The sequence below is a fragment of the Mercenaria mercenaria genome, chromosome 4 (genome assembly GCF_021730395.1).
Source record: "Mercenaria mercenaria strain notata chromosome 4, MADL_Memer_1, whole genome shotgun sequence".
Taxonomy (NCBI): Eukaryota; Metazoa; Mollusca; class Bivalvia; order Venerida; family Veneridae; genus Mercenaria; species Mercenaria mercenaria.
The window spans coordinates 74,841,011-74,853,316 of record NC_069364.1 but is presented as its reverse complement, the minus strand read 5'-3'; the positions used below and the strand labels follow the sequence as shown (position 1 = coordinate 74,853,316).

Sequence of the window (12,306 nt, the reverse complement as noted above, 5' to 3'; positions counted from 1 at the left end):
GGTACAATCCTGTGCTTGTCTGATACAAGTATAAGCACATGTCTGTGCTGGGAATGAAGATGAGACAATCACAAAAAGAACAACAAACACATAAACCACAAGCAAAATCGAAAGGACTCTACAGGACAGTAGAAAAGGAGATACACTCTTGGTTCTTGCTACACTTCTGTGCTTGTCTGAAACTAGTACAAGCACATGTCTGGGAATGAAGATGACATATCTGCAAAAGAAGAACAAACATATTAACCATAGAGATATAAAATAGTTCAAGAAGGGATTCACAAATGGAATACTCTCTTGGTTCCTGGTACAATCCTGTGCTTGTCTGATACACGTATAAGCACATGTCTGTGTTGGGAATGAAGATAAACATTCAAAACAGAACAACAGATGTATAAACCAAGAAGCCACAAAGAAAAGACTTTACACACACCAATGCCAAAGAAAGGACTAGTAATTATTTGGATTTTTTCGTTAAACAGTACTGTGATTGTCTGTTTATTTGTTTATTTGGGTTTTACGGAGCACCAACACAGTATAGGTTATATGGCGCCAAACAGGACTACAAATTTTGGTTCCACATCTCATTTACATCGAAATAAAAACATGAGGTATGGAAACTGTGATTGTCAGAAACAGAAACAAATCACTATCACAGCAATATTTGATGGAAAATATAATTTGCCTACAAGAACAACAGAAACATAAGCTTTTAATGTTCTGCTTACCAACCGCTTCTACAATATTCATAAACCACAATTGAGCAAAGGTCTGTGCAGAAAGAAAAAAAGATGTCAAATGTGCCATAGATCAACAGAGAAAGAGGTTAATAGAACAATGATAGGACAAATTCACAAATAAGCAACACTTATGGTTCCTAGTAGTTCTGTGCTTGTCTGATACAAGTATAAGCTCAATGTCTGTGTCGGGAATGAAGATAAGTCATGCACAAAGGACACAGACCAGCACCAAAGAAAGGTCCAGTAATTATTTGGATTTTTTTATTAAACAGTTACTGTCAGAAACTTGTTTGTTTTTGGTTTAACGCCGTTTTTCAACAGTATTTCAGTCATATAACGGCAGGCAGTTAACCTAACCAGTGTTCCTGGATTCTGTACCAGTACAAACCTGTTCTCAGCAAGTAACTGCCAACTTCCCCACATGAATCAGAGGTGGAGGATGAATGATTGCAGACACAATGCCTTATATCAAATCGTCACAGAGAACATAAGCCCCGTCCAGGGATCGAACTCACGACCCCGTGATCCGTAAACCAATGCTCTCCCTACTGAGCTAAGCGGGCGGGCAACTGTCAGAAACAAATCAGGAAAAATAAACCTTTAAATCATGAAAAATAAACCTTTAATTTTCTGTTTGCTAATATCTTCCTGAAGGTAAAGAAGATGTCAAATGTGACAAAAATCATGAAAGAAGGCAATTTATTTAACAATGCAAAGACAGATTTACAAAGGAGCTGCTCTCTCGGTTCCTGGTATATGTCTGGATACAAGTATAAGCACATGTCTGTGCTGGGAATGAAGATGAGACATTCACAAAAAGAACAACAAACTTATAAACCACAAGCAAAAAAGAAAGGACTTTACAAGACAGTACAAGAACAAATAGACTCTTGGTTCCTGGTACAGTTCTGTGCTTGTCTGAAACTAGTACAAGCACATATATGTGCTGGGAATGAAGATAAGATATTCTCAACCAGAACAACAAACATATAAACGAAAAAGCAAAAAAGAAAATACTTTACAGGACAGTGAATGAAGGTACATCTTGGTTCCTGGTACAATTCTGTGCTTGTCTGATACAAGTATAAGCACATGTCTGTGCTAGGAATGAAGATAAGACATGCACATAGGACACAGACCAACACCAAAGAAAGGACTAGTAATTATTTGGATTTTTTCAACAGTACTGTTACTGTCAGAAACAAATCATGATCACAGCAATGTTTGATGGAAAATATAATTCAACTACAAGAACAACAGAAAAATAAGCTTCTAATGTTCTGTTTACCAACCCATTGTATAAAATTCACAAACCACAATTGAGCAAAGTCTCTCTTGGAAGTAAATTCAGCAGACTTGGAAATCCTGCTGATTCCCAATACAACACATTATGTCCTACTTCACGGCCATATATAAAGACAGAATAAGAAAGAGTAAATGCAATAGCTCTACTTACTTTTCTAATATTCAAGCTAAAAATATAGTCACCCGATGAAAATAACCAATAAATATAAAATATATTCTTAAATTTTGTAGATATACTGTAAAGAAAACTACAAAGTATAAGTTAGAGGAAAGAGACTACACTTACTTTGGGAGTCCATCGACATTTTCCATTCTTTTCAGTCTCTCAATCATGTCTTCCCTGAAATATGAACATAGTATACAGCAGTACTGTCACGACACTATCTGGCATGTTGACCCTTCTCAAACATGTAACTTTTGTCTATCATTTTAGTATTACATTTTGTTGGGTTTAACGTTACACCCATTTGGTGACTTTCCAGCTTTGATGGTGGAAAAACACCGCAGGTGCCCCTCCATGCATTATTTCATGACAGGCGGGCACCAGGGTAGAATCACCCACCTTCCATAAGCCAGCTGGACAGCTTCCTCACATAAAGAATTCAACAACCCAAGTGAGGCTCGAACCCAAGTGAGGCTCGAACCCACATCGGTGAGGGGCAAGTGATTTGAAGTCAGGAACCTGAACCACACAGACACGGAGGCCCCCTTTATTATTACATGACTCCTTATATAAATTGCTAGTCTACAATCCATGCTACATGACAGTCTTCACTCAACTGGGCTACCATTGAAAATTGGTGAACAAAATTATGAAAATTTCTTTGATAAACTTAGTAAGTGTATATTATATAATGTTTGTTACTTTGATCACTGTAAAGTGACTGTCCTGGTTTTATATCTTGTCATTTACCAAAATATTTCAGTAGAGAAAATTTAATGAATAGCAAAATATTCACAAGGGCCCTATGTATGTTTTTAAAACTGAAACAGTCTTGCACTTTAAACTTAAGCCAGTGCTTAGGTGCATGAGTAGTGTCGCATACTCCACAACCTCTCATGAACAGATTCAATCAAACCAAGTCTGCTGTTATTTTGTTGGGTTGCATTCTATACTTGCAAGACATTTCTTTAACCTTTAGCCTGCTGGCGGCAAGTGATTCTGCCTCTGTGACCAGTGCAGACCAAGATCAGCCTGCACATCTGTGCAGGCTGATCATGGTCTGCACTGTTCGTTATTCAGACAGTAAATTTTCAGTGAACACCCCTTTGAATAATAAGTGGCACTGCCCAGATTGAATGATGGGCCAGTCCATTTTAGAAATATAACAGGCTAAGGGTTAAAGAATTTGTCTAGAAACATCTTTATAGATTTTATTGTCTGAGAGTTAATGAGCATATACATTTAGTGTAATTTTTGCAGCTATTGCTCCACAAAATGTGTCTAATGTGTTAACAAGGTAAAACATCACAATTTGTGGCCATATACATTCTGTCTGAATTTTACAGACTGCTAAAAATGAGGTGTACAATGAGTTAACATTTAACTTGTTGACTAATGACTACAAACTGGACATAAATGCCCTCCCTTGTGCCATTTGTCCCTAAACCATTTCTAAGGGCCATCAAAGCATCCCCCGCTATCAAATAGATAAGGTTGGAGATCAGTCTCCAAACTCCAGGTCACAAGGTTAAACAACAGATGTCTATCGGCGGCACACTAAACTACACAAGATCCTTCCACATACCATTAGCTTACATACAAAAGCTCTACCAAAGTTTGCTTACGAGCAAAACATTTTGCAATGAGGATACCAATGAAAAACTGCATCTGAAAACCAGTCTTAACACACCAGTATCTGACTGGATCATTCTCAGCCCATTCTTGAAACTGACCAATGGCATGGCTTGATTCTGCGACTGGTCTCCAAATTCCTTTTTATAAAGTGTGACCAAAAGTCTAACTGGTTGTTTTTAGAAGATAATCTTAAAATTGACCAATACCAAACCTGCATCCTTATACTGGTCTCAAAACTTTATAACCCAAGACCCTAGGGTGCTCTATCACTTTTATAGCTGAAATAACACAACCCAATATTTGTGTCACTGAAGTTTAAACTTACATTTTTTGTTTATATCGTTGTCTTAAGATTTATCATTCATTTGTAATCACAAGGTGAATAAATATTTTGTTGATTTAAATGGGTATTACACCATTCTTCAACAGTATTTAAGTAAGAAAACCTAATGAGTGTCTCCAGAAGTAAATGATACAAGAGCACCGCCTTGCGCGTGCAGACGCTCATCTGATTTTTTTGTCTCTGTATAATAAAAATATTGTCCTACCCATGATTTTCTAAGTCCAAAAGGGGCCATAATTCTTGCAAAAAGCAATGCAGAGTTACGGTACTTGCTTTGCAGAGTCAACTTTTCATTGTGAATAACTGCTCCAAGTCTTAAAGCAATAGCTTTGGCCGTTACGGAGAAAAGTTGACCTAAACGCAAAAGTTAACCAAGAAATCTGATTTTCTAAGTCCAAAAGGGGCCATAATCCTTGCAAAAAGCAGGATAGAGTTATGCTTCATGCTGTACAGGGTCAGCTATTGGTGGTGAACAAATGTTGCAAGTTTCAAAGCAATAGCTTTGATAGTTTAGGAGAAAAGCTGACCTAAACATAAAACTTAACCAGGCAATGCCAATGCCGATCAAGACTAGTGATGACAATAAATCTTTTTTTTTTTTTCCTTCAAAAAATCAGATGAGCTAAAAATGATTAAATGCGAGTCTTATGCCGACTTCACACATTATGTCTTGTGAAAAACTGTGTGAGAAAACAACACCAACACTCAAAATCAAACTCCATCTCTAGTAGTGTTTATATATTAAGCCAAATGGCCAATCCATATTCAAACATTTTTGAGCCAAATGGCCAATCCAAATTTGGAAGTTTTTAAGCAAAATGACCAATCAAAACTCAAAAGCTTTCAATGCTTTTCACAACTTACGATGGTCCATTTCCACCATCACCAAACCCAAATAGAAAAGCAGTCTTGTCTGACCGTCCTTTGTCCTTGAAATTGTTTGCTGTTCTCAAAATCTGAAATAAAATCTAAACTTTTAAAAAAAATATAACAGTAATGACTAACAGACACTACAGCTGATCCTCAAGCATTTAAAATCACAAATTAAAATGGAACGAAAATATTCTATAATTTATTTAAAATGAATAATGAGATACTAAAATTATACAATTTTTGAGAAAAGTATTAGAATTAAAACTTACTGCATATTAAATCAATTGGAGTTCAAAGTAAAATACAGCAATTAAATCTAAATGTACAAATAAAGTTTCAAATTAGAACTTTTGAAAGGTTTTATGTATCTTAATAGTGCGCAACAGTTTAAAATTATATGTCCGTACTTACCAGGAGTTTTTATCCAAATTGAAGATTAACATAAAACATGAAAGCAAATGTTTGGTACGGACAAGGAAAACACAGGGTAGAAGCTGTTATTCTAAAAACACAGACAGCAAAAACTGGAAGAGCTAGTTTGTACCTCTTGAACATTTCCTTTCATTTCGTATGAGTCGCCTGGTGGAAAATGAGCCAAAATTCTACTGCAGTCAATACCTTCCCACCAAAATGTATGATGCTGAAATTATGATTTACAATGTCCAATTGATTTGTTGCTTGATCTTAAAGACCACAGAATATTCTATGGGCCACTTACCAAGAATACTTTTCAATATCGCTTGTATAACTGAAATTTAGTAATACTACATGATACCTATTCCACCCTTTGTCTCTTGCAGTAACTGTCATCTAGCAGAAAGTGAGTTGGTATTTGGAACGGTCTATACCTTCCCAGAAAAACAGACAGCTTACGCTGACATTGTCCATTGTTTCAAATTGAAGTCTTCTTTAACGTAGTTCTGCTTTTTTGAACAATACTCCCCTAAAGCCGAGTAAATGGGCATAATATTCCCATTCGCAAGCAGAATTGGATAAGGCATTAAAAACTGGCATTAAAAACAGCAATTACTTTAAAGGTGTGTGTGTGGGGGGAGGGGGCTGGGGAGGAGGGAAAATGGCCTAAGAAAATATTAAAAACACAAGAAACTGCAGGTTACAAAAAATGATGGGGTGTGACAGAAAATGTCAGCATCTATATTTGTGCCAATTAAATTCCAATTATGGTGTTGTTGGAGCATTCAAAATCAATCTATGGTATCACTTATTTACTTGTTTTTCTTTGATGCTGACAGTTTCTAAGTTTTTTATTAATTTCCTATTACCTCTTCGACTCTACCCTCTAACCTGTAGCGATCTCCAGGTGGAAAATGCGCTAGAATTCTACTTTCGTCAATCCCTTCCCACCAGAATGTATGATGCTGCAATCAACTTTTCTTTCTTACTTATATAATAACTTATTGCACTGTTCATGAATTTTTGTAACAGTTATCAAACAGTAGTGAACATGCCTATAACATTTTGTTCGAGAGTGACCAATCTACTGCATATGGCTAATTTCCAGAAACATACAAAACTACAGTGAACATTTCTCACCAAATTTATTTTTAGTTCCCTTTAAGGTTTTACGACTTGTAATTTAAGGACGTATGCTAGAATTTGGTGCGAAAATTTTCCCAATAACAGAATTTCTTCAAACTTTGGATATTGAAGGACAATCATCTAAGAAACAAAACAAGAGGACCATGATGGTCGTGAATCGCTCACCTCTTCCCACATGACCCAGTTTTGAGTATGACGTCGTTTTTTCTATTATTTGACATAGTGACCTAGTTTTTGAGCTCATGTGACCCAGTTTTAAACTTGACCTAGATATTATCAAGATAAAAATTCTGACCAATTTTCATGAAGATCCATTAAAAAATATGGTCTCTAGAGAGGTCACAAGGTTTTTCTATTATTTGACCTATTGACCTAGTTTTCGAAGGTACGTGACCCTGTTTTGAACTTTACCTAGATATCATCAAGGTGAACATTCTCACTAATTTTCATGAAGATCACATGAAAAATATGGCCTCTAGAGAGGTCACAAGGTTTTTCTATTTTTATACCTACTGGCCTAGTTTTTCATCGCACATGACCCAGTTTCGAAACTGACCTAGATATCATCAAGGTGAACATTCTGACCAATTTTCATGAAGATCCATTGAAAAATATGGCCTCTAGAGAGGTCAAAAGATTTTAATAATTTTAGACCTACTGACCTAGTTTTTGATCGCAGTTGACCCAGTTTCAAACTTGACCTAGATATCATCAAGCCGAACACTCAGACCAACTTTCATACAGATCCCATGAAAAGTATGGCCTCTAGAGAGGTCACAAGGTTTTTTTATTATTTGACCTACTGACCTAGTTTTTTAAGGCACGTGACCCAGTTTCAAACTTGACCTAGCTGTCATCAAGGTGAACATTCTGACCAATTTTTATGGAGATCCATTCACAAGTATGGCCTCTAGAGAGGTCACAAGGTTTTTCTATTTTTAGACCTACTGACCTAGTTTTTGACCGCACATGACCCTGTTTCGAATCTGACCTAGATATCATCAAGATGAACATTCAGACCAATTTTCATACAGATCCCATGAAAAATATGGCCTTTAGAGAGGTCACAAGATTTTTCTATTATTTGACCTACTGACCTAGTTTTTGATGGCATGTGACCCACTTTCGAACTTGACCTAGATATCATCAAGATGAACATTCAGACCAACTTTCATACAGATCCCATGAAAAATATGGCCTCTGGAGAGGTCACAAGGTTTTTCTATTATTTGACCTACTGACCTAGTTTTTGAAGGCACATGACCCACTTTCGAACTTGACCTAGATATCATCAAGGTGAACATTCTGACCAATTTTCATGAAGATCTCATGAAATATATGGCCTCTAGAGAGGTCACAAGGTTTTTCTATTTTTAGACCTACTGACCTAGTTTTTGACCGCACGTGACCCAGTTTCGGACTTGACCTAGATATCATCAAGATGAACATTCAGACCAACTTTCATACAGATCCCATGAAAAATATGGCCTCTAGAGAGGTCACAAGGTTTTTTCTATTATTTGACCTACTGACCTAGTTTTTGAAGGCATGTGACCCAGTTTCGAACTTGACCTAGATATCATCAAGTTGAACGTTCTGACCAATTTTCATGAAGATCTTGTGAAATATATGGCCTCTAGAGAGGTCACAAGGTTTTTCTATTTTTAGACCTACTGACCTAGTTTTTGACGGCACGTGACCCAGTTTCGAACTTGACCTAGATATCATCAAGGTGAACATTCTGACCAATTTTCATGAAGATCTTGTGAAATATATGGCCTCTAGAGAGGTCACAAGGTTTTTCTATTTTTAGACCTACTGACCTAGTTTTTGATGGCACGTGACCCAGTTTCGAACTTGACCTAGATATCATCAAGATAAACATTCTGACCAACTTTCATAAAGATCCCATGAAAAATGTGACCTCTAGAGTGGTCACAAGCAAAAGTTTACGGACGCACGGACGCACGGACGCACGCACGCACTGACTGACGGACGGACGACGGACACCGCGCGATCACAAAAGCTCACCTTGTCACTTTGTGACAGGTGAGCTAAAAATGCAATAAAAATCATAGGTCACCGGATTCGAAAAAGAGTTATCTGCCCTTGAAAACGGCATTTCCCCCAAAAATGACGTTTTCAAGGGCAGATAACTCTTTTTCGAATCCGGTGACCTATGATTTTTATTGCATTTTTTTGTTTCTTAGATGATTGTCCTTCAATATCCAAAGTTTAAAGAAATTCTGTTATTGGGAAAATTTTCGCCCATCTCATATACAGGGAATTCTAGCATACGCCTTTAATCTACGATTGGTGAGGTACCAGGCAAACAGGTTTTCTCATGAAAAAATTTGACAGCAACATTAACACCTGTGGATGGCTTGATCTACCGCCACAGATCTGATATACATCTAAAATCATATCTAATCTGATTTATCAAAAATTCTAACTAGATCAAAGACTTCATTATACTTTATAATGTGAAAATTCTTACATTAGTTGCAAAAAGATAACTTACTGGAAACTTGTTAACTAGATTCCAGCTCATTTTCTGTGTAAGAAACCTGGTAATCCCACAATGCCTCATGATCTGTGGCAACTGACCCGAGTAGCCAAATGTATCCGGCAACCAAAACTGTAATATGTGTAACAAAACTCTTCTTTACAAATTCTCTCAACAGCTGGACATGATAACCTATATAAACCTGTCAAGTATCATAAATATCTGAATCTTTTGTTAACAAAACTATCATTTCTTTAATAAAAAGAAAAGTAACCTGAAAAATTAAAATCAACTCAGTAAAAAAGCTATGTTACAATAATCTAACAATCAATCCATCATATCATATTTTCACATCTAGTCAACAAACAAAATCTTGTCATATTTACTTACTTCTTTGCAAGTTTTACCAAATTCTTTCTTGAAAAATAACTGACCATACAGGAACTGTCTGATGAAAGCCTCGCCACTCGGAATCAAGCCATCCTGAAATACAAGATTACTCTTAATCTGATTTAACCTTTACCCTGCAAAATTTCTAAAATGGAATGGTCGATCATTCAATTTGGGTAATACCACTTATCATTCAAAGGGGTGTTCACTGAAAATTTACTGACTGAATAGCGAACAGTGCAGACCATGATCTTTATTTACTTAGGATCTATGTTGCTTCTTTGTAAAGAGGCATCTGTATATTGGATATGTCTAAGGTTATCCTCACCTTTGGAGTTGGTTCAGTTTCACTCTCTGTTCTGCGGCGCTATATTGTTAGTGCCCGCTGTAACTATCATGCTCACACCCAGCCAAATCATACTGGATATAATGTGATATTCACCTGAACAGAGTTATACTGACCTCGACTACTGCCTCTCCATATGCTGCTACTTCTGGTGAATACTGCCTCATATCCAATGGCTCAATAGTAAACATCATATCCAATGGCTCAATAGTAAACATCATATCCAATGGCTCAATAGTAATGTATAGTATTTGTTCATTGATTTTCAACTTCATGAATCCATATCCATAAAAATGAGTTCCCCAGAAAAAATAATCATTTCAAAATATTGTAGTGTAAGATACCATTTCTACCCAAGTGCCACCAACAGGTATAAATCTTCCTTCTGTGATGTATTTCTTCATGTCCGCGTACAAGCTCGGGTACCTCTCTTTCACCCATTCATACTGCTGAGCCTGTAGTAACAGAATTAGCTTAATCAACTTATACAAGTTCAAGTTAACCTTTAGCCTGCTAAATTTCTAAAATGGACTGGTCTATCATTCAATTTGGACAAAACCATAATATTATTCGAATGGGTGTTCACTGAAAATTTACTGACTGAATAGCGAACAGTGCAGACCATGATCAGGCAAAATCACTTGCCACCAGCAGGCTGAAGGTTAAATATCAAAATGAACTTTCAATGTTTTAAAGTTCTGCTACCTTAAAATCACTAAGCAACAGAAAATATATATGGCAATCAGATATTATAGTGAGAATATTAGGTTACTGTCTGATAAATTTAAATTTATTAGGCGAGTTGAAGAAAATATATTAGGCGAGGCTCAGCTGAGCCTTATATTTTTTCGTAGACGAGCCTAATAAATTTAAATTTTTTCAGACAGTAATCTAATATTCTATTTATCCTACCTGCTCAGAAAATTGGGAAAAGGTCGTTGGAAAGAGCAACAGCGTGCAGACATGACGTCATGTAATATGACGTTTGCAAGTGTAATTCAGTTTGTGGAAAATCAAAAAAATGCAATAACTTTTTTGTTTCTGGATAAAAACTTGTGATTTTACCACTTTTTCCGGCTGAAGTGCTGTAAAAGTGAAAAATAGCAATAACTTTTGTGTTTCAGGTTAAAAACCTTTGATTTGACCACTCATTTTCTAAGTTTAGACATTTCCAATACAATGGTGATGAATTAAATGCAAAATTTTGATAAAAAATGTGATTTCAAAAGTTCCCGCAAAAGTGATATCTTGTCACTGACTAGATAAAGCAAAGTTTATTAGGCAGGCTGATTTTGTGCTGTATCTTGTATGGTGGTAGGATAAATACCTGTAATATCACATGCATTCAAATGTTTGCATAAATTGTGAACCTGAGAAATATATTGTCAACCAAGTAACAATGGAGTATGACACTATTTAAGGTTTCAGATGTATGTGATATTTCTTTTAACACAATATATATTTTCAGACTTGAGTGCCATTTTTATAGGTGTAACACCATGATGCTACATGAACATGAAGAATTTACTGTGGAATTAAGGAGTTTATACAGGTAAATGCAAATGAAGTATAATAGAAACTGGTATCTACCTAAAAATGCTTGTAGAAGCCTGAAAAGACTTGAATCTCTGTTAAATGTATTTAAATGTAAAGACGGGAAACTTACATACCTGCGAACATGTGAATGTAAAATTGGGATATTTTTCCATCAGACGTATAGTGCAGGACCAACTACGGGCACATTTCCTAATTGTTTCACTGTATGGCCATAACCAAGCTGCAATCAAACAATTAGTTTTTGAATGCTAAGTAACACATAGCTGTCAAATAAAGCCTTTCAAATGCATGGGTTTCGCAAAACTTTCTGTTAATTATCTAATCAGCATGTCCAACTACTTTGTAAACAGAGGAATCTGCAAAAACAAATATATGCCCCCACCCACCCCATGATAGCCTCTAAGAGGTACAATGTATGTTATTTTTAGTCCAAAGGTGCAGCAACCTTAACCTTTGACCTTCAACAAAGAGAAGTAATAATAAATGAATGTTAGGGTTACCTTATTAGTCCCAGAGTGCCTAATACACAAACCAACTCTTAAAACACAAAGAAAATATAGCATAAACCTGTATCAATATGAGCATGACCCATTGCATATGTAGTGTGTTGACTATCTCCATTCTTCTGGCCTAGAAATCTGTTTGCAATCTGGTGACACCTACAATATAAACACTTCAACAATTTACACTGCAAAATGAATATCTGGTTACAGAAGGACCATTCTGCTATGAAACACTAAAAAGCTCATATAATATAATAAATTTCCAGCTTTAAAGGTGTAGGAATATGTAAAATTAAAACATCAACCTCCCCTGAATCAAAATTTCAATGCTAGACCCACACATGCATAAATGAGGGGTAAGCCGTTCAAAGTCAATGGCATCGAT

General features: G+C 36.1%; 1 protein-coding gene across 3 annotated transcripts in view; it reads right to left on the bottom strand.

Moving 5' to 3' along the window:
- Nucleotides 1–12,306, bottom strand: part of LOC123552164 (alpha-mannosidase 2C1-like) — a 107,204-nt gene that overhangs the window by 88,556 nt on the left and 6,342 nt on the right. For 2 of the 3 annotated variants that reach the window (XM_053541702.1, XM_053541704.1), the window contains exons 8-15: nucleotides 11,986–12,077; nucleotides 11,532–11,638; nucleotides 10,206–10,316; nucleotides 9,516–9,608; nucleotides 9,141–9,257; nucleotides 5,604–5,699; nucleotides 5,051–5,142; nucleotides 2,332–2,385 (exon numbers count right to left, since the gene is read on the bottom strand). In XM_053541702.1, the coding sequence (XP_053397677.1) occupies nucleotides 2,332–2,385; nucleotides 5,051–5,142; nucleotides 5,604–5,699; nucleotides 9,141–9,257; nucleotides 9,516–9,608; nucleotides 10,206–10,316; nucleotides 11,532–11,638; nucleotides 11,986–12,077 (762 nt within the window). Of the gene's footprint in view, nucleotides 1–2,331; nucleotides 2,386–5,050; nucleotides 5,143–5,603; nucleotides 5,700–6,342; nucleotides 6,439–9,140; nucleotides 9,258–9,515; nucleotides 9,609–10,205; nucleotides 10,317–11,531; nucleotides 11,639–11,985; nucleotides 12,078–12,306 lie in introns of all 3 variants that reach the window. The other variant, XM_053541703.1, reaches the window with a different exon arrangement.